Here is a 21,575-nt window from a genome sequence, read left to right as displayed (position 1 = left end):
TGCATCTTTAGCTCAAAAGTACATGGACATCAAAGACAGCTGTGTTCATGTATGTGACTGCTAGATGCTGTTATGGTACAGAAATCATGCAACAACCAATCTGCATGATGATGTACTCAATTACCTTCACAACCTCAGCTTGCTGCGACCTCAGCTACAAAGACCAGGCCCGCAGTCCCCTTTGCAAAAGTGTGTGCGCTGCTGAAAAAAAAGAGACACTCCTCCTTTAGAGCAGGGGGCAAGACTTTCTTGAAAACAGCAGGGGCCAAACTGTCCCGTTTCATCAGAGAGGCGAAGCCACCAAGAGAATACGTGGCCACGTCCAGGACAGCGGAGACACCCGGCGCACGTGGCAGGGAATCCAGGCGATCTACAAGACAACTTCACCTGCCATCTCAATGACCCTCCATCTAGCCCTCACCCACCTGGACACTAAGGACACATATGTACGAACGCTGTTTATAGACTTCAGTTCAGCATTCAATACAATCATCCTTCAGCACCTAATCGAGAAGTTGAGCCTACTGGGCCTGAACACCTCCCTCTGCAACTGGATCCTAGACTTCCTAAATTGGTTTGTGTAAAGCTGCTTTGAGACAATGTCTGTTGTGAAAAGCGCTATACAAATAAACTTGACTTGACTAAATGGGAGACCTCAGTCAGTTCCGATCGGAAACAGCCTGAGGTGGCAAAAGTACACACATCCATTACTTAAGTAGAAGTACAGATCCTCATGTTTTAAAATACTCGGGTAAAAGTTGAAGTACTGATTATACCTTTTTACTTAAGTGAAAGTAAAGAAGTCTTGGCTCTGACATGTACTTAGATAGATAGATAGATAGATAGATAGATAGATAGATAGATAGATAGATAGATAGATAGATAGATAGATAGATAGATAGATAGATAGATAGATAGATAGATAGATAGATAGATAGATAGATAGAACTTAATTGTCATTGCATTGTACAGGTACACAGCAACGAAATGCAGTTTGGCATCAACCAGAATTGCAAAAAAAAGCAATTGTGCAAATAGTACAGATAAACATGTATCATATTTACAGATAAACAGATAAACATGTAGCATATGTACAGCATGTGATATTTATGTAAGCATATGTACAGTGAGTAAATATAAATGCTATAACAGTGCAGAGACGTGTGGACACCATTGAGAGAGTTTTCTATGTTTCCACACGGACAGTTAATGAGGTGAGACCGGAGAAAGTGCACCTCTTCAAGTCAAGTCAAGAAGCTTTTAAATATAATCATAGACATTTTACAGATTTAAATGATGTATTGTTTTTATCTGTACGATCAATAAAGACAGTAATTTAAGTTAGTTTCGCCATTATGAGGGAAAAACCTACAAAACGCCACCCAGAGGGTAAATTGTGTAAAACATGGTGGATTGGTGTTTGATTTGAGACTTGGCGCATAAATAAAACAATATAAAAATATTTTTCGGTGGAGTTTATTTATTTATTTTATATCTAAGTAAAAAAAGGATGTCGTGGATAAATGTATGTTTTGCTGGAGGTTTTAATTTCCTCTTTTAAATTTGTTATTTATTTATGTATTTACATACATATATATATATATATATATATATATATATATATATATATATATATATATATATATATATATATAAATAAAAATACAAAACTAATTAAAAATGTTGTGTTCAGACCACATATAGAACACAAGCAGAGAAAAGATGATGATGATCATGAATATGTCTGTTCTCAGTCATGTTCTCATCACTGACTCCCTCTGTCTCATTTACGTTAACCCCAAACTTCTCACTGCCTTCTGCCTGCTGATTCATATTTTCGTAAAGAGTGAGAGTCAGGACTTTATACACCAGCGGATTGAAAAAGACGCACAGTAACAGGAAATCGGTTGTTCGGCTGAAATCGGCGTGCAGTGAAAAGAAAACATTTATATTTCACCAAATCAGTGGATTAAAACTAAAGTAACGAGCCGGTTTTAAAAATGTAAGAAGTAAAAAGTACAGATATTTGTGTAAAAATGTAATGAGTAAAAGTAAAAAGTTGTCTGAAAAATAAATAGTGGAGTAAAGTACTGATACCAAAAAAATCTACTTAAGTACAGTAACGAAGTATTTGTAGTATTCCTCCTCTGGAAACAGCATCTCCAGCACTACCACACTGAGCACTGGGGCCCCTCAGGGCTGTGTGCTCAGCCCACTGCTGTTCACACCCCTCACACACACTCTTCACACACGCACCTCACACACTCCACTCTCTTACCAACAGCAAAGAGGTTCTGAAGCATTTGGGCCTCACATACAGAGTTTTTTCAATTGAATTGAATTCATTTTTATTTGTATTGAGCTTTTAGCAATGAACATTGTCTCAAAGCAGCTTTACACAGATAATGTGGTGATTAAAATGAAGATGTTCTTTATAATTAAGTTTGTCCCTGATGAGCAAGCCGGTGGTGACTGTGGCAAAGAAAAACTCCCCGATATGGCATAAGGAAAAAACCTTGAGAGGAACCAGACTGAAGCAATCAGACTCCTAAACACACAGAACTGAACTGGAACTGAAACTCACACACTCAATCAACTGTGTTACTGAAACTCAAACACACACTCAATACTCATTTACACATCATGTCTTTAGCACGATCCAAATGATTTTATATTCATATTATACTGTTTACATGCTGTTTATGTTTACAAGTACCCTCTTGTTTACAGTTCTATTATTGCACATTGTACTGTATAACAGGTTTACAGAAGGTGCTATTATGTTTTTTTGTGTATTAGTTCTACACTGTCTTTTGTCTGCACTGTTTGCACTCAGTTGCACACGATGCACTTTATGTGGCGAGGACACTTACTGTACTTCTTAACTTTGTGTTTTGTATGTAGCTGTTTTCTGTATGTAGCTCTATGTTCTATTATGTGGCTCTGTGTTGTGTATGTAGCTCTATATTATGTTATGTACAGTAGCTCTGTGATCTATGAGGTTCTGTTTTGTGTATCTAGCCCTAGGTTCTGTTATGTAGCTCTGTGTTCTGTATGTAGCTCTATATTCTGTTATGTAGCTCTGTGGTGTGTATGTAGCTCTATATTCTGTATGTAGCTCTGTGGTGTGTATGTAGCTCTGTGTTGTGTATGTAGCTCTATATTCTGTATGTAGCTCTGTGTTGTGTATGTAGCTCTGTGTTGTGTATGTAGCTCAATATTCTGTATGTAGCTCTGTGTTGTGTATGTAGCTCTATATTCTGTATGTAGCTCTGTGTTGTGTATGTAGCTCTATATTCTGTATGTAGCTCTGTGGTGTGTATGTAGCTCTGTGTTGTGTATGTAGCTCTATATTCTGTATGTAGCTCTGTGTTGTGTATGTAGCTCTGTGTTGTGTATGTACCTCTATATTCTGTTATGTGGCTTCTGTTAACTTTTTGGATTTAATTATTTTTTAGTTCCAAAATGATGAAGAAAAAGAATTCAGACCCACCAGAACCCAGCTGTGTGTCCATGAAGACCGACAATTCAATGGATCATCCACTTTTCTTTAGTGATCGCAAAGGTCCTACCGATATTAGGTGTGTATAGTGAGATGTTTTTATATGGCAGTGCTGCATCTCTCAGACTGGCAGTGAGATGATCTGATTTAATATACAGTTCAGCCTGCAGTCCTTGAGCTATTAATAAAAACATTTGCTTCTGGGAAATATATGACTACATGTTACAGGATGTGCTTTATTTATTCACAGAGCACAAAAGAAGAAATTCTACCGAAATCAAGTAGAGTCCATATTCAAGGTGTGTGTCTTTTATATATATATATATATATATATATATATATATATATATATATATATATATATATATATATATATTACGAGAGGTTTAGAGGTTTATATAATAATTTATAACAACCAAATTCAATGTTAAGAGACATTTTTATTACTACTGATAATTTGATCTGTTATTGTGTGTTTCTGTCCAGGATGTGGAAGAGAAAGTCATTACACTGTTAAAAAATGAGCTGAAGAGGTTTAAGAAACTTCTGAGTCCAGATTACCCAGCATGCACTGAGGGGGAGATGAATAATGAGGAGGATCTGCACAGTGTCAGAGAGGGAGCGCTGAAGATCACACTGCATGTCCTGAAGAACATGAACCACACAGATCTCGCTAACACACTGTACAAAAGTAAGAATTCTGGATTATCAATCTAACACTGACCCACACTTACACCACTCTGATGCTGAACTCTGGATTCGTTATTGTTCAGAAGGTGTTGATTATTGTGTTTATTGAGTTTATCTATTGTATTGAGTTTTCTATAACAGCAATTCTGATCATTTAATTTGGTGGAAACTGATAAAATGACCTTTTGGAAAATAAATATTTTACATAAATATTATTTTTTTTTTGTATTATTAGAGCTTTATCCAGTCATTGCAGTTGAGCAAACATTCAAATCCAGCCTGAGAGAGAAGTTTAAAAGAGTTAATGAAGGAATCTCACAGCATGGAAGTTCAGCACTTCTGAATGAGATCTACACAGAGCTCTACATCACAGAGGGTTGGAGTGGAGACGTTAATAAAGAACATGAGGTGAGACAGATTGAGACAGTGTCCAGGAGACCAGCAACACAGGAGACACCCATCAAATGTAACAATTTTTTTAAAGACAAGTCCATCAGAAGTGTGCTGACTAAAGGAGTTGCTGGAATTGGAAAAACAGTCTCTGTGCAGAAGTTCATTCTGGACTGGGCTGAAGGAAAAGCAAATCAGAACATCACCTTCATGTTTCCACTTCCCTTTAGAGAGCTGAATCTGATTAAGCAGAAACATCTCAGTCTGATGGATCTTCTTCATCACCTTTTCCCAGAAATAAGAAAACTAGAATTAATAGACTGTGACTCCTACAAAGTGGTGTTGATCTTTGATGGTCTGGATGAGTGTCGACTTCCTCTAAATTTCCAGAACAATGAGATACTGAGTGATGTAACAGAATCAGCCTCAGTGGATGTGCTACTGACAAACCTCATTAAGGGGAATCTGCTTCCCTCTGCACAACTCTGGATCACCTCTCGTCCAGCAGCAGCCAATCAGATCCCTCCTGAGTGTGTAGGCCAGTTAACAGAGATACGAGGGTTCAGTGATCCTCAGAAAGAGGAGTACTTCAGGAAGAAGATCAGTGATCAGAGCCTGTCCAATAAAATAATCACACACATGAAGTCTTCAAGAAGCCTCCACATCATGTGCCACATCCCAGTCTTCTGCTGGATCTCAGCCACCGTTCTAGAGAGAATGTTGGGTGAAGCAGAGAGTGGAGAAATCCCCAAGACTCTGACTCAAATGTTCACACACTTTCTGATCTTTCAGATCAAACACAAGGATGAAAAGTACCATCAGAAATGTGATTCTGATCCTCAGCAGACCAGAGAGAGCATCCTGGCACTGGGAAAACTGGCTTTCTACCAGCTGGAGAAAGGAAACCTAATTTTCTATGAGGAAGACCTGAAAGAGTGTGGCATTGATGTGAGAGAAGCTTCAGTGTACTCAGGAGTGTGTACTCAGATCTTCAGAGAGGAATTTGGGCTTCACCTGGAGAAGATTTTCAGCTTTGTACATCTGAGTGTTCAGGAGTTTCTGGCTGCTTTTTACACGTTTTACACCTTTATCACTAGAAATCTAACAAAACAACAAACCACTGATCTGTCTGAACTTTTTATCAAATCAAACATGTCTGAGTTCCTCAGGAGTGCAGTGGAAAAGGCCTTACAGAGTGAGAATGGACACCTGGACCTGTTCCTCCGCTTTCTTATGGGTCTCTCACTGGAGTCCAATCAGACTCTCTTACGAGGTTTAATGCCACAGACAGGAAGTAGCTCTCGCAGCAAACAGGAAACAGTCGAGTACATCAAAGAGAAGATCAGAGAGAATCCATCTCCAGAGAAATCCATCAATCTGTTCCACTGTCTAAATGAACTGAATGATCATTCTCTAGAGCAGGAAGTTCAGCAGTACCTAAACAGAGAATATTACTGTAGTCTCAGTGGAACCAGACTCTCTCCTGCTCAGTGGTCTGCTCTGGTGTTTGTGTTACTAAATTCAGAACAGAAGCTGGATGTGTTTGAATTGAGAAAATATGATCCGTCAGATGAATGTTTTCTAAAGCTGCTGCCGGTGGTCAAAGCCTCCAGAAATGCTGAGTGAGTATTTTATATATAAATCTACTAATTTGTATGTTTTCTTTTGTTTGTTCGTGATTTTTTTTCCTTTTAGCATTGAAGCCAGACATGAATAGGTTTTTGAGTCAAGTTTGAGAACTAACACATAGGCACCTAGAGTAAGTCATATGTATATGCATGCCACAAGCTGACCACAGAAAAAGTGAGCACCCCATTTATCAACCATGGGACATAAGGAACAGCTGGAGGACCAATAAGCAACTTATTAGGTCAATTGGCAACATGATTGGGTATAAAAAGATCCTCTCAGAGTGGCAGTGTCTCTCAGAATTCAAGATGGGCAGAGGATCACCAATTCCCCCCAATGCTGTGGCGAAAAATATTGGAGCAATATCAAAAAGGAGTTTCTCAGAGAAAAATTGTAAAGAGTTTGAAGGTATCATCATCTACAGTGCGTAATATCATCCAAAGATTCAGAGAATCCTAAAATACACGAGCCAGCAGCCAGAGCAAAGCAGGAGAGCCAATACAATCAAGGGGCATGGCAAACAGAGCAATATAGGCAGAGCAAAAACATAAAACCAAAATCCAAACCAGGTACCTAAAGAGGCAGAGCGAGGAAAGAGACACTGCATTGCAATGCTCTGGGAATGCACCCGTGTTGTCCAAGCGCTGAAATAATGTGTGTAATCTATCACAATTGGATGAAGGCTGTCACCGGCAGACTGACGTCACGAACAGGAAGGTTAAAATGCACATAAAGTGAAGCCGGTGCCAGATTTTGTCAAAGGGATGGAAGTGCTACAGGGACACTGGCAGTGTGGCATAGAGATGCAGCGCCTCATTCCCTCAGGGAACTAGGGTTACATACATAAACTAGACACCTTCCCTTTCAGGAACTCAAGCTGTGTTGCAACGCTTTGGAAACGAGTGTCCAGTCAGGCCAGACTGACCAGTCCCTGACTACTGTGTAAGGGCACAGCTAGGTCAAAGAACAGATGGGCCAGGAGTGGCACTGAGGTCCAGGTTGTAGAACTGGACAAAGGTCAGCAGTGTGGATCAGCCTGCAGCGTTGCAGATGTCTTGGAGGGGTACTCTAGAGCCCCAAGCCTTAGAGGCTGCCACACTCTGGATTGAGTGTGCACTGACCACGAATGGGCAGGGAGAGGACTCATAAGAGGATGCAATGGCATCAATGATCCCATCTGCTCAAGGTCTGCTTTTGGAGGAAGGCCTCTCCTTGGAGGGCCGTAGCAGACGAGCAGTTGGTTAGACTTCCTCCAGGGACCCGTCCTGTGGATGTAAGTCCAGTGCTTGCACCGGGCACAGCCGGTCAGTTTATCCTGGTCTGGGGTCTGAAACGGAGGGGGCTAGAATGCCTGTAACGGGTTGTGGGATGACCGAGGGCACCTTGGGGATGTAACGCGTTCTATAGTACAAAAACGCACTGGCCATACCTAGAGTAAACTCCAGAAGTAGTGGGTCTCATGAAGGGCCTGCAGATCTCCGACTCACTAGAGAGAGCAAATGGCCAATAGGAATGCTGTCTTAAGAGGCTTTAATGGGGGCTCAGACAGAGCCTTCAACACAATGGCCGGGTCCCACCCAAGCACTCTAGGTCACACCAAGGGCCTCAGCCTCCAGGTTTCACAAAGAAAACACATAATAAGAGGGTTTCTGCCCAGAGACTGCCCCGCCACGGGGCATGATATGCCGGATGTGGCGGATTTGTAGACTTTTAGGGTGGACAGAGCCAACCCTTTTCAAAAAATCTCCCAGGGAGGGTGCTCAAAGAGGGCTACCAGGGCTGCGAAATGTGGTTTGCCCAGCCACCTTGGAGCCACCAGGAGGACTCCTTCCCAGCGAACTCTCTCCAGAACTCCCAAAAGCAGCACGATGGGGGGAAAGGCATACAGGCGAACAGGCTTGAGATGCGAACAGACCCACCTGGGCTTGAATTTCTCTCCAAATCTGCTCCACCACATGAGGATGGAGCCGCCATTCCCTGGGTCTCAACCCTCACCTCGACAAGGTGTCTGCTGCTTCGTTTAACTGGCCTGGGATATAAGCTGCTTCCATGGAGAGGAGCTTCCCCTGGGTCCCCATGGGTCCTGAGCCACCACTGGGGGGGTCTTATTTACAGAAGGCAAAGTACAATAACACTGGATGCAGCTGCCATGAGCCCTAGCAGTTTCTGAAACTTTGCATAGTGGTCGAATCCCATATGACCCCGAGATAGGTGGCTCTCTGCCAGGCTGCCAGGTAGAGTGGAGTGGTAGCTCCAGCGGTTAAGGCGCTGGGTTACTGATCGGAAGGTCGGGGGTTCAAGCCCCGGTATCGCCAAGCTGCCACTCTTGGGCCCTTGAGCAAGGCCCTTAACCCTCTATGCTCCAGGGGCGCCGTATCATGGCTGACCCTGCGCTCTGACCCCTGCTTCTAAGCAAGCTGGGATATGCGAAGAACAAAAATTTCACTGTGCTGTAATGTATATGTGACAAATAAACGCTATTCTATTCTATTCTAGTCTCTTAAGGCTATCAGTCTCTCATGACTGACCTTTGGTACACCTAGAGCCGGGGCTATGCCTTGGTGCACCTCTAGTGGCCTTGAGAGAGGCAGCGAGTCCTCCTGGTCCACAACGATGCCCGGGTGGAAACCGAGAAGGGAGCTTGCTGGAACTAGCCATGCACTGAAGCACATTTTGTGGCAGGGTTAACGAACCAGGTCCCTGAGGGGGCTGGCGTGGGATGGACACAGAGAAAAGCGCTGCTACACGACCTCCAGCCACCCCTTAGAAAGTCCTGTCAGGATGTTTTGGACAAAGCCCTCTTATTGAAGATGACAGTTCTCAGCTCTGTCAACTCATGGGGCTTCCGACCTCGAGCGCCATGCCAGATCCCCTTAAAGAGGGAAGAGCTTGTCGCAATGCTTTGTTTCTGCACCTCCAATTGGGAGATAGCTGGCCAGCGTATACTTCAGCCCAGGGCATCAACCCTGACACAGAGGTTGTGACGTAGGTGTGGGAGTGAGAGCACCCCCTCGAGGAGTGCTCTCCAAGAGCAAAGCATTCACATAGAAATGCAAGCAGCATGTGCGCGGCGCAATATGCACAGATCATGCACAGAATGTGCAGAGAATCTGCGCCGAATGTGTGCAGCCGGCTCCCTTTAGGAATCACCTTCAGCCCTGCGTTGCATTTTGAATTCTACAGTGCACATCAAGAACGCCCTACACTTTCACCACTGATATAGAAAATAGAAAGCACGTCTATCAGAATGAGGCATTTGGAGGGGAAGCTCTATCAGATCCGAGTGTCTGAGTAATTCCATTTCTCCCAGAAGTTAATTTGCACTTGCATTCATTTGAAACTGCATTAAATGATATGAGGAATGCTCACTCTTACATTTGTGTTTTGTACATGATCTTATGGTGTTATAATAGCTTGTAGCTGAAAGAGGAAGTGGATTATGTTTGTGTGTTTGAGATCAGTATTCTGATAGTTCATGTTTTCTCTTCCAGTCTGCATCTGTGTAAACTTACAGAGGAAAGCTGTAAAACTTTGTCCTCAGTTCTCAGCTCAAACTCCTCCAGACTGAGAGAACTGGACCTGAGTAATAATTATAACTTGCAGGATTCAGGAGTGAAGCTGCTCTCTGTTGGACTGAAGACTCCACACTGTAAACTAGAGACACTGAAGTAAGATCTCTCTCTCTTTCATTCTTTATCTCTATAACACACATAAACAAACACAAAAACACAAAAGCATTGTGTTTTATTTATTAAACGTTTAGTAATGTTAAGCCAAAATGCAGATTTTCCTCATACTCACACAGAGAAGTTGCCAAACGTTCAACACAATGGACCATTTTTGCTCATTGGTTGTGCCAGATCATCCTCAGCAACAGTTATGGACTCATTTAGATAGAGTTTAAAAATGAAACAAATGTATCAAAGGGCATGAGAGATGGTAGAATTCATGGTTTTATGTGTGATTCCTTGAGTTTCAATTAATGAAACTAATAAATGAATTTAATTAATTCATTTCAAAGAAACAACAGTGAGTATACACCTTTCCTGCCAGATTTACATTCTTATTAGCTTAGTCTGAAGCTGATTAGTTTCTAGTGTGTGTGAGAGAAATGTGTCCATTTTAGAAAACTCAGTCTGACAGAACTAAAAGTTCCTCTTTTTCATTGTTTATGTTTCACATTGGTGATATACAGTAGATCTGAATTTACATTCTTCTGGTGACTATAAAAGTATTTTACTAAACTCAGACCCTCTCATTATAAACACGTGATACCTTTAGACTTTCTCAGTAGAACTTTCCCAGAGCTGCGGAAAACAATTAAAAATGTTATCTTTTCTCATCCAGGTTGTGTGATTGTGAGCTGACAGAGGAAAGCTGTAGAACTCTGTCCTCAGTTCTCAGATCAAACTCCTCCAGACTGAGAGAATTGAACCTGAGTGACAATAACCTGCAGGATTCAGGAGTGACGCTGCTCTCTGCTGGACTGGAGACTCCACACTGTACACTGGAGATACTGAGGTATACACACACACACACACACACACACACACACACACACACACACACACACACAAACACTCACACACTCACACAGGAGACCCCACACTGTACACTGGAGATTTATTAATAAAGATTATACAGAGACATGATTACATGTTATTGTGTTATGTTATTATGAGTGTGTGTGCCCTATATATATATATATATATATATATATATATAATATATGTGATATTGTTGAATTGATTTTAATGTAGCTGTGCACTTAACAAAAAACCATAAACGCTCTACATTTCCTTTCCAGTCTGTGTGGGTGTAATCTGACAGAGGAAAGCTGTAAAGCCCTGTCCTCAGTTCTCAGCTCAAACTCCTCCAGACTGAGAGAACTGAACCTGAGTCACAATAACCTGCAGGATTCAGGAGTGACGCTGCTCTCTGCTGGACTGGAGACTCCACACTGTACACTGGAGATACTGAGGTACACATCACATGCACACCCCACACAGTGCCCTCTAATGGCCATCAGGTATTATACCATTAATGCAGAAATACCTGATGGCCATTAGAGGGCACTGTTCGTTCATGTCAGCTGTGCAGTCATGTCTCTGGTTCTTTGTGTGCAAGATTCTTGTGTAGCCTGAGTATCGAGTCAATACAAAGTAAACTATTAACTGAATCAACACTAACATATTAAAAGTCTGTGGACATAGCGATGTCAATGAAGGCTGTATGTAGAGAATCACAGAACCTGAGCAATTTATTGAAATTAAATGCCATGTCCCTGTCATTGGAATAGTCCAAGCACAAATGTTACAGATGTGGAAAGTCTAACCATATCCAAAATGAATGTTTTTACAAAGACCAACTTTGTCACAATTGTGGTAAAAAAGGCCACATTGCACGAATGTGTAAATGTAATAAGACAGAAGGGAAAATAACCAGAATGACTAAATAAAAATGTGGTAAAAAGAAAAGGACAGACAAAGAAAAGACCAAGTCATCGAGTGGATGCTAACATGGAAAAGAGTGATGAAGAGACAAACTCTGACACGGATGCTGAACTGACTCTACACAAAGTGACAACAACACTGCACAATTCTCTGAGCACAATGAAAAGGAAAACTGATTCCGTGTCATCCGTTACAAAAGTACAAAAAAGATTGAGGGACTGCTAATTGAGATGGAAGTGAATACTGGTGCAGCGGTCTCTATTTTCTCAAGTGAACTGTACAGAGATAAATTGAGCCATGTTAAACTACCCCCTTTAAACGTTGTTCTCAAGACATATACAGGCGAAGTTATTTCAATTAAATTTAATTCAGTTCATTTTTATTTGTATTGGGCTTTTAACAATGAACAAAAAATGTATATGTTTTTTATGTAAGTTTGTCTCTGATGAACAAGTGTTTGTCTGATTGAAGGTGTCATCAAAGTGTGTGTCAAGCTAAACAGACAAAGCATATGTTTGAAATTGTATATTAGAGAAAATGCAGCTCCTCTGTTGAGGCGAGAATTGCTTTGCAGAATTTGTCTAGACTGCCGTGAGATAGTGTACTGCTCTTACAGTTTTTATGCTAAGGAGGGCACATTGAACAGTCTTCTAAAATAGTATGCCAAATGTGTGTTTATATCAACACGGAATGGTGTAAGAACTCTGTGCTTGTTTCAAGCTACTGCTCATCGCTAGTGGAGTTTGTGACTGTTAGATGCAGACCTTTTTATTTACCACGGGAATTCACCACTGTTTACATCGTCGGAGTGTACATTCCTCCCAGTGCTAATGCTAAGGAGGCACTGAGTGAACTCTACGGCGCTATTAGCGACCTGCAGAATGCTCACCCCGACGGATTGTTTATTATCGCCGGAGATTTCAACCATGCGAATCTCAAGACTGTGCTTCCTAAACTCCATCAGCATGTGGACTTTGCAACGAGAGGAGCGAACACGCTGGATCTTGTTTACACAAACATCCCGGCGCGTATCGTGCGGAGCCCGCCCCATCTCGGATACTCAGACCACTGCTCTGTTATGTTGATTCCAGCATACAGACCGCTCATCAGACGCTCTAAACCGGTTCTGAAACAGGTGAAAACCTGGCCAGAAGGAGCTACTTCTGCTCTTCAGGACTGTTTTGAGTGCACTGACTGGGACATGTTTAGAGAGGCTGCAACCAATGGTGATTCCATTAACTTGGAGGAGTACACGTCATCAGTGACCTGCTACATCAGCAAGTGCGTTGACGATGTGACCATCTCCAAGTCCATCACTACACGCCCAACCAGAAGCCGTGGATGACTGCAAATGTCGTGCGCTGTTGAAACAAAGAGACTCTGCCTTCAGAACAGGGGACAAGGCGGCCTTAAAAACAGCAAGGGCCAAACTGTCTCGTGCTATCAGAGAGGCAAAGCGTGCGCACGCGAAGAAAATCCACAACCACTTCCAGGACAGTGGAGACACCTGGCGCATGTGGCAGAGCATCCAGGCGATCACGAATTACAAGACCACATCACCTGCTTGTGACCGTGATGCCTCCCTCCCAGATGCGCTGAACGATTTCTACGCCCGGTTTGAGGTAGAGAACAACGTGGTGGCGAGGAAGACCATCCCTCCTCCCACTGACCAGGTGCTCTGTCTAACCACAGCTGAAGTGAGGAAAACTTTATGCAGAGTTAACCCACGGAAGTCTGCTGGACCTGACAACATTCCTGGCAGAGTGCTCAGGGAATGTGCAGAACAACTAGCAGATGTCTTCACTGACATCTTCAACATCTCCCTGAGCAGTAACATTGTTCCCACGTGCCTCAAGACGACGACCATCGTTCCTGTGCCAAAGAAATCGACTGTCTCCTGCCTCAATGACTACCGTCCCGTCGCGCTCACTCCCATCGTGATGAAGTGCTTCGAGAGGCTCGTCATGAGGCACATCAAGACACAGCTTCCACCCTCCCTGGACCCCATGCAGTTTGTGTATCGTCCAAACTTTTCCACGGACGATGCCATCTCCACAACCCTCCACCTGGCCCTCACCCACCTGGATAACAAGGACTCGTATGTATGAATGCTGTTCATTGATTTCAGTTCAGCATTCAACACAATCATTCCTCAGCACCTGATCGAGAAGTTGAACCTTCTGGGCCTGAACACCTCTCTCTGCAACTGGATCCTGGATTTCCTGACTGGGAGACCTCAGGCAGTCCGGATCAGGAACAGCATCTCCAGCACCACCACACTGAGCACTGGAGCCCCTCAGGGCTGTGTGCTCAGTCCACTGCTGTTCACTCTGCTGACTCACGACTGTGTAGCAATGCACAGCTCGAACCACAATCAAGTTCGCTGATGACACGACCGTGGTGGGTCTAATCAGCAAGAACGATGAGTCAGCATATAGAGAAGAGGTGCAACGGTTAACTGCCTGGTGTGGAGCAAACAACCTGTCTCTGAACGTGGACAAAACGAAAGAGATGGTTGTGGACTTCAGGCGAGCACAGAGCGACCAATCTCCACTGATTATCGATGGATCCTCTGTGGAGATCGTCAAGAGCACCAAATTCCTTGGTGTTCATCTGGCGGACAACCTCACCTGGTCACTTAACACCAGCTCCATCACCAAGAAAGCCCAGCAGCGTCTCTACTTCCTGAGAAGGCTGAGGAAAGCCCATCTCCTCCCCCATCCTGTCCATGTTCTACAGAGGGACCATTGAGAGCATCCTGAGCAGCTGCATCACTGCCTGGTTTGGGAATTGCACCGTCTCAGATCGCAAGACCCTACAGAGGATAGTGAGGACAGCTGAGAAGATCATCGGAGTCTCTCTCCCCTCTATCATGGACATTTACACCACACGCTGCATCCGCAAAGCACACAGCATTGTGGACGATCACACACACCGTCACACACACTTCACCCTCCTACCATCAGGAAAACGGTTCAAGCATTCGGCCGTCACAACAAGACTGTGTAACAGTTTCTTTCCACAAGCCATCAGGCTTCTCAATACAAAGAACTGAACAGAACTCACACACACTCACTTACACACACACACACACACACACACACACACACACACACACACACACACACACACACACACACACTCACTGTGTGTTACTGTTACTGAACTGTACAACCTGGACTAAACACAATCATCACTCATCTCGATCCACTCCACCACCATTTACTTATTTATTATTATTTATACTCGCACCTTGTACTCAGTATAATGTTTACATGTTTACATGCTGTTTTTGCACCTTTTGTATTCAGTATAATGTTTACATGCTGTCTTTGCACCTCCTTGCTGCTGTTTTTTTGCACTACATTGCTCTGTTCTGTTGTACTTTCTCCTGGGTATAGTTTTTACATTCCTCCTCACACAGTACTGTATATTTAAGTATACAGTAGGTTTACTAGTCGGCGCTATACTTGGTTTTTGTCTTTTGTCTTGTCTTGTGTTGTCTGTCTGCACTCTGTCTGTCTGTACTGTTCTTTTGTTTGCACTGTTTGCACCAGGCTGCACTCGATGCACTTTGTTGTTTAGTGTAGCACCAGGGTTCCGGAGGAACGTTGTTTCGTTTTTACTGTGTACTGTGTACTGTGTACCACTGTGTATAGTAAAAATGACAATAAAAGCCACTTGACTTGACTTGAAAACATTCAAAGAAAATGTAGGGACATTTAATAGGTATACTGCTACCTTCAATCCGAAACCAGGAACGCAACCGAGATTTTTGTCAAGCATGAGTGGTACTGTGTGCCATGAGACCCAATTTTGAAGAAGAAATTGTTCGCTTGCTGAAACAAGGAATCATTTCACCTGTGTGATTCAGTGAATGGGCAACCTCTATTGTGCCTGTAATCAAAAAGGGTGCTAATGTCAGGATCATTGGTGATGTCAAAATAATGGTGAACCCAGCTCTGTGTGCAAATTATTATCCATTACTGCGAATCGTAGATTTATTTGCTTCACTGGCTTGGGACAAAGATTTAGCAATCCTGGTCTTTTCACGTGCCTACCTATCTGCCTACCCAGATTCCTGTGCATAAAGATTCACGTAAATTCCTTACCATCACAACCCACAAAGGGATGTTTAGATTTACCATTTACCCTTTGGCATCATGTCTGCGCCAGCGATATTCCAATGAGTTACTAAACTTGTGCTGCAAGGGCTACCATTTGTTCATTGCTTTTTGGATAATTTCCTGGTCACAGGAAAAGACAGAGGCTGTGCTGAATCGGCTGGAGAAATGCGGACTTCGTGTCAAAAGAGAGAAGACTGCTTTTTCAGAAGTTCACTGGAATGTTTGGGACTTGTGATTGATGCATCAGGGCTTTACAAGTCCCCAGACGACGAGGCACCAGCTCCTGTTAACGCTAACCAACTCCGATCCTTTCTGGGACTGGTTAATTATTATGCAAGATTTGTGCCACATCTAGCCACAGTTCATCAACCCATTACTGAGTTGCCCCAAAACGTCCTATATGCGCTGTCCCTTTAATAAACTAATTTCTAATCCTGTCCAATCATCATCACTCCCAATGAAAAGCTCAACATCTTCAGCTCTGCTACCTCCAGCTCCACCTCCTGTTTTTTACTCAATGCCACTGTCTCTAAACCATACAACATCTCAGGTCTCACCACAGTCCTATAAACTTTCCCTTTCACTCTCACAGATACTCTTCTATCACTAATCACTCCTGCTATCACTCTTCTCCACCCACTCCACCCTGCCTGCACTCTTTTCTTCACTTCTCTAACACACTCCCCATTACTTTTTTCATAACACCTTATTCCTTTCCCTTTATATTCCCTTTATATTCCATTCCTTTTTATGCTTGAATGCAGCACAGTCGCAAAAAGAATTTCACTGCATGTTCTGTATGTACTTGTATGTGGCAAATAAAATTTTATTTGGTTTTATTTGACTTTGCACTGTTGATCCCAGGTACCTAAACACCTCCACCTTCACCACCTCTTCTCCCTTCAAATGCACCACTCCAAAATGCCACTCCAAGGGCTCCCTCTCATTTACACACATGTACTCTGTCTTACTCCTACTGACTTTCATTTCCCTCTATTTCTCAGGCATCCTCTCACCTTCCAAAATGTTGTTGCCCAACCTGGTTAAAAACTTCACTGTCATCTTTCCTGAAAATCTCCATGCTTCACCCTCTTAATCGCTGCTCTCACTTCCTCCTTTCTAATTCTATCCAGTTTGGGCTTCACTATCTCCACACCATCCAACCTTCTCTCTCTCTCTCAGTTTCCTCATTCATCAGCTGCTCAAAATACTCTCTCCATCTTCTCAACACACTCTCCTCACTAGTCAACACATTTCCATCTACATCCTTTATTGCTCTAACTTGCACTACAGGAACTCAGGAACAACCCCAACAACTCAACAAATGATGATCTGTGGCAGAAGCTATGCAACCACGGGTGCTCCGAGAACCAGGCCCCCAGGCCACGGCGTCGCCTGCAGCAGACGGACGAAGGAGGGGGAATCAAAAGCGCTGTGTGAGGAAGCGAAGTACGGAAAATGAGCGGTGACTACTGCTAGGCTAAAAGCTAAGCCACGCCAGCCTGATCTACCATCTCTCCTGCTGGCAAACATCTACTCCCTGGAAATTAAAGTGGACTACATCAGACTAACAAGCTACACGGCCTGAGTACAGACACTGCTGCGTATTTTTGTTCTCTGAAATGTGGCTGAGCGGCACAGTATCAGACACTGCAATTCAGCTGGATGCGCTAGCCGCGTTTCGTGCCGACAGAAATGCGGCTCTGTGCAGTAAGACTCCCAGCTGCGGTCTATGTGTTTACATCAACACGGAATGGTGTAAGAACTCTGTCCCCTTTTTTATTTACCCCGGGAATTCACCACCGCTATTGTGCTCGAAGTGTACAATTAAGTTGGTCAAGTCAAGTTTATTTGTATAGCGCTTTTCACAACAGACATTGTATCAAAGCAGCTTTACAAAAAATCAACAGTCAAGGTGAACGGTGTGCATTTATCCCTGATGAGCAGCCATGGCAACTGTGGCAAGGAAAAACTCCCTTAGATGTTATGAGGAAAAAACCTTGAGAGGAACCAGACTCAAAAGGGGAACCCATCCTCATTTGGGTGACATCAAGAGTATGGTCATAAATCTTTAAACAATACAGAACACTGGAGAGTGAGAACTAACATGAGCACTGGAGTATAAGATTATGAGTGATGATCTTTCTACAGTCTTTTAGAGTCATTTGTGGTTATAAAACTAGGAGCTACTGAGCAACTCATAAAATAGCTTAATATTTGAGATAATCACAGATCCAACACCAGCTCTCCATGCCAGAGCCTTTAAACACTCAAGGGGGTCCAATGTATAAACGGCACATGAAGTGGGATCCAATTGGCACTGGTACGTCTCTAGATGGTTTGCAATGTTTGAAGGCATCTTCTTCTTTAAAGGTCCATAATCTTGGTGGGACGTGACTGGAACTGGAGCAACCTGAGGATGCCTCAGGGTGGGTAGAGAAAGAGAAGCAGCAGAGAGGAATTAGCGTAGCTGCTGTTCATGATATTAACAGCACAAGTTGATAATGTGCAGGTGATCAGATGTTCTGGAGCACAAGGTTATGATGTGATGTGTGTTATGTGTAGAACTCGCGAAAAAGATAAGTTTTTAATCTGCACTTAAACTGGGAGAGTGTTTCTGAGCCACGAACACTGTCAGGAAGACTGTTCCAGAGTTTAGGAGCTAAATGTGAAAATGCACTACCACCTTTAGTGGACTTTGCTATTCTAGGAACTACTAGAAGTCCAGAGTTTTGAGATCTCAGGGAGCGTGATGGAAGAAGACTGAAGAAGAAGACTGAAAAAAATACATGGAGATAAACCATTTAGTGTTTTTTGAGTAAGAAGCAGTAGTTTGTAGTCGATTCCAAACTTAACAGGAAACCAGTGTAGGGATGAGAAGATTGGGGTTATATGGTGATATTTTCTCGACCTTGTGAGAACTCTGGCTGCTGCATTCTGAACTAACTAAAGCTTGTTTATTAATGATGCAGGACATCCACCTAGTAATGCATTACAATAGTCTATTCTGGAGGTCATGAACGCATGGACGAGCTTCTCTGCATCAGATATAGACAACATGGTTCTTAGCTTTGCAATATTTCTAAGGTGTAAGAAGCTGTTTTTGTAACATGGTTAATATGATCTTTAAAAGACACGTTGCTCTAAAATAACTCCCAGGTCTTTTACTGTTGAACTAGTAGTTACAGAACATCCATCTAAATGCAGGTTGAAATGCTGGAGCTTCTGTGTACTGGTTTTTGGGCTGATGAGCAAAATCTCCATTTTATCATACTTTAATAATAGTAAGTTAAGAGTCTTTTAATTCTTTAACACACTCAGTTATCCGAGCCAGTTGAGCTGCATCACCTGGTTTTGATGAGATATATAGCTGGGTATCATCAGCGTAGCAGTGGAAGCTAATTCCATGCCTTCTAATAATATTTCCTAAGGGAAGCATGTATATTGTGAAAAGCAGGGGTCCTAGAACTGAACCTTGTGGCACACCATAATTTACTAGCATTAACCTGGATATCTCTCTATTTAAGTCTACGAAATGGTAACGATCGGACAGGTAGGATTTAAACCAGCTTAATGCCTGTCCCTGAATGCCGATGTAATTTTGTAAGTGATCCAGCAGAAGATCATGATCTATAGTGTCGAATGCAGCACTAAGATCTAGTAAAACTAACAGCGAGATGAATGCTCTGACTGGGACATGTTCAGGGAAGCTACAACCAACGTCGATTTCATCAACTTGGAGGAGTACATGTCAACAGTGACCAGCTACATCAGCAAGTGCATTGATGAGGTGACCATCTCCAAGACCATCACCACACGCTCCAACCAGAAGTCGCTAAGGTGTGTGCGCTGCTAAAATCAAGAGACTGCGCCTTTAGAGCAGGGGACAAGATGGCCTTAAAGACAGCGAGGGCCAAACTGTCCCGTGCCTTTAGAGAGGTGAAGTGTGCACATGCCAAGAGAATCCACGGCCACTTCAAATACAGCAGAGACATCCGGCGCATGTGGCAGGGCATCCAGGCGATCACAAACTACAAGACAACTTCACCTGCTTGTGACCATGATGCCTCCCTCCCAGATGCTTCTACGCCCAGTTTGAGGTGCAGAACAACATGGCGGCGAGGAAGACCACCCCTCCTCCCACTGTCTAAGCACAGCTGAAGTGAGGAAAACTCTATGCAGTAGTAACCCACGGAGGTCTGCTGGACCAGACAACATTCCTGGCAGAGTGCTCAGGGAATGTGCAGAACAGCTAGCGGATGTCTACACTGACATCTTCACCATCTTGCTGAGCAGCGCCATTTTTTCCTACGTGCCTCAAGATAATGCTCAGCATTCAACACAATTAGCCCTTAGCACCTGATTGAGAAGCTGAGCCTACTGGGCCTGAACACCTCCCTCTGTAACTGGATCTTTGACTTCCTGACTGGGAAACCTCAGTCAGTCCGGACCAGAAACAGCATCTCCAGCACCACCACACTAGGCACTGGGGCACCTCAGGGCTGTGTGCTCAGTCCACTGCTGTGTGCTCAGCCCACTACTGTTCACACTGCTGGATTATGTCTGTGTAGAAATGCACAGATCAAATCACATCATGAAGTTTGCCAATCACACAACCATGGTGGGTCTCATCATCAAGAACGATGAGGCAGCATACAGAGAGGAGGTGCAACGGTTAACATCCTGGTGTGGAGCGACTGTTGACTTCAGGAGAGCACAGAGCGACAATTCTCCACTGATCGTCAATGGATCCTCCGTGGAGATCATCAAGAGCATCAAATTCCTTGGTGTTCATCTGGCGGATAACCTCAGCTGGTCACTGAACACCAGCTCCATCACCAAGAAAGCCAAGCAGTGTCTCTACAACCTGAGAAGTCTAAGGAAAGGCCATCTCCCTCCCCCCATCCTGTCCATGTTCTACAGAGGGACCATTGAGAGCATCTTGAGCAGCTGCATCACTGCCTAGTTTGGGAATTGCACCATCTCGGATTGCAAGACCCTACAGAGGATAGCAAGGACAGCAGAGAAGATCATCAGAGTCTCTCTCCCCTCTATCACAGACACTACGGACATAAAAACAACAGCATTGTGGAAGACCCCACACACCTGTCATACATACCCTTCACTCTCATGCCATCAGAGAAGTGGTTCCAAATTCCGCATTCGGGCCTCACATCCAGACTGTGCAACAGTTTCAGTTTCTTCCCTAAAGCAATCAGGCTTCTCAACACAGAACTGAACTAAAACTCACGCACACCGGTACAATCCAGACTCAACACACACTCGTACCTTTACACATCCATGTCTTCAGCACCACTCATATTACATCAATCCATTACTACAAACTGTTTACATGCTGTCTTCCCACATCTTTTCTTCACTGCTGCTATTGTTTTTTTGCACAAATTATTTTTTACATTTTGTTTTATTACAATGTTCACTCCTGTACTCAGTACACTTTTACACACTGCACTGTGTGTTTACTGGCAGTGCTATTTTGTGTATTTATCCTACACTGTCTTTTGTTGCCTTTGCACTGTCTGTCTTTGCACTGTTTGCACCAGGTTGCACATGATGCATTGTATGTTGGCGAGGATACTTGCTAGTCCTTAGCCCTATGTTTTCTGTTATGTAGCTTTATGTTGTTTTATGGAGCACCAAGGTTCGGGAGGAACATTATTTCATTTCATTTCATTTCATTTCATTTCATTTCATTTCATTTCACTCTGTACTGCTTCAGCTATATATGGTTAAAATGACAATAAAAGCTTCTTGACATGATTT

At 43.2% G+C, this 21,575-nt stretch overlaps 1 protein-coding gene across 2 annotated transcripts in view; it reads left to right on the top strand.

Moving 5' to 3' along the window:
* Positions 1 to 21,575, top strand: part of LOC124376663 (NACHT, LRR and PYD domains-containing protein 3-like) — a 30,578-nt gene that overhangs the window by 7,047 nt on the left and 1,956 nt on the right. Inside the window, exons 2-8 of one of the 2 annotated variants that reach the window (XM_046835857.1) lie at positions 3,459 to 3,581; positions 3,753 to 3,801; positions 3,989 to 4,193; positions 4,428 to 6,204; positions 9,703 to 9,879; positions 10,559 to 10,732; positions 11,019 to 11,192. In XM_046835857.1, the coding sequence (XP_046691813.1) occupies positions 3,459 to 3,581; positions 3,753 to 3,801; positions 3,989 to 4,193; positions 4,428 to 6,204; positions 9,703 to 9,879; positions 10,559 to 10,732; positions 11,019 to 11,192 (2,679 nt within the window). The remainder of the gene's footprint in view (positions 1 to 3,458; positions 3,582 to 3,752; positions 3,802 to 3,988; positions 4,194 to 4,427; positions 6,205 to 9,702; positions 9,880 to 10,558; positions 10,733 to 11,018; positions 11,193 to 21,575) is intronic. The other variant, XM_046835858.1, reaches the window with a different exon arrangement.

The sequence above is a fragment of the Silurus meridionalis genome, chromosome 23, assembly GCF_014805685.1.
Source record: "Silurus meridionalis isolate SWU-2019-XX chromosome 23, ASM1480568v1, whole genome shotgun sequence".
Lineage (NCBI taxonomy): Eukaryota > Metazoa > Chordata > Actinopteri > Siluriformes > Siluridae > Silurus > Silurus meridionalis.
This window is presented reverse-complemented; position numbering and strand designations above follow the sequence as displayed.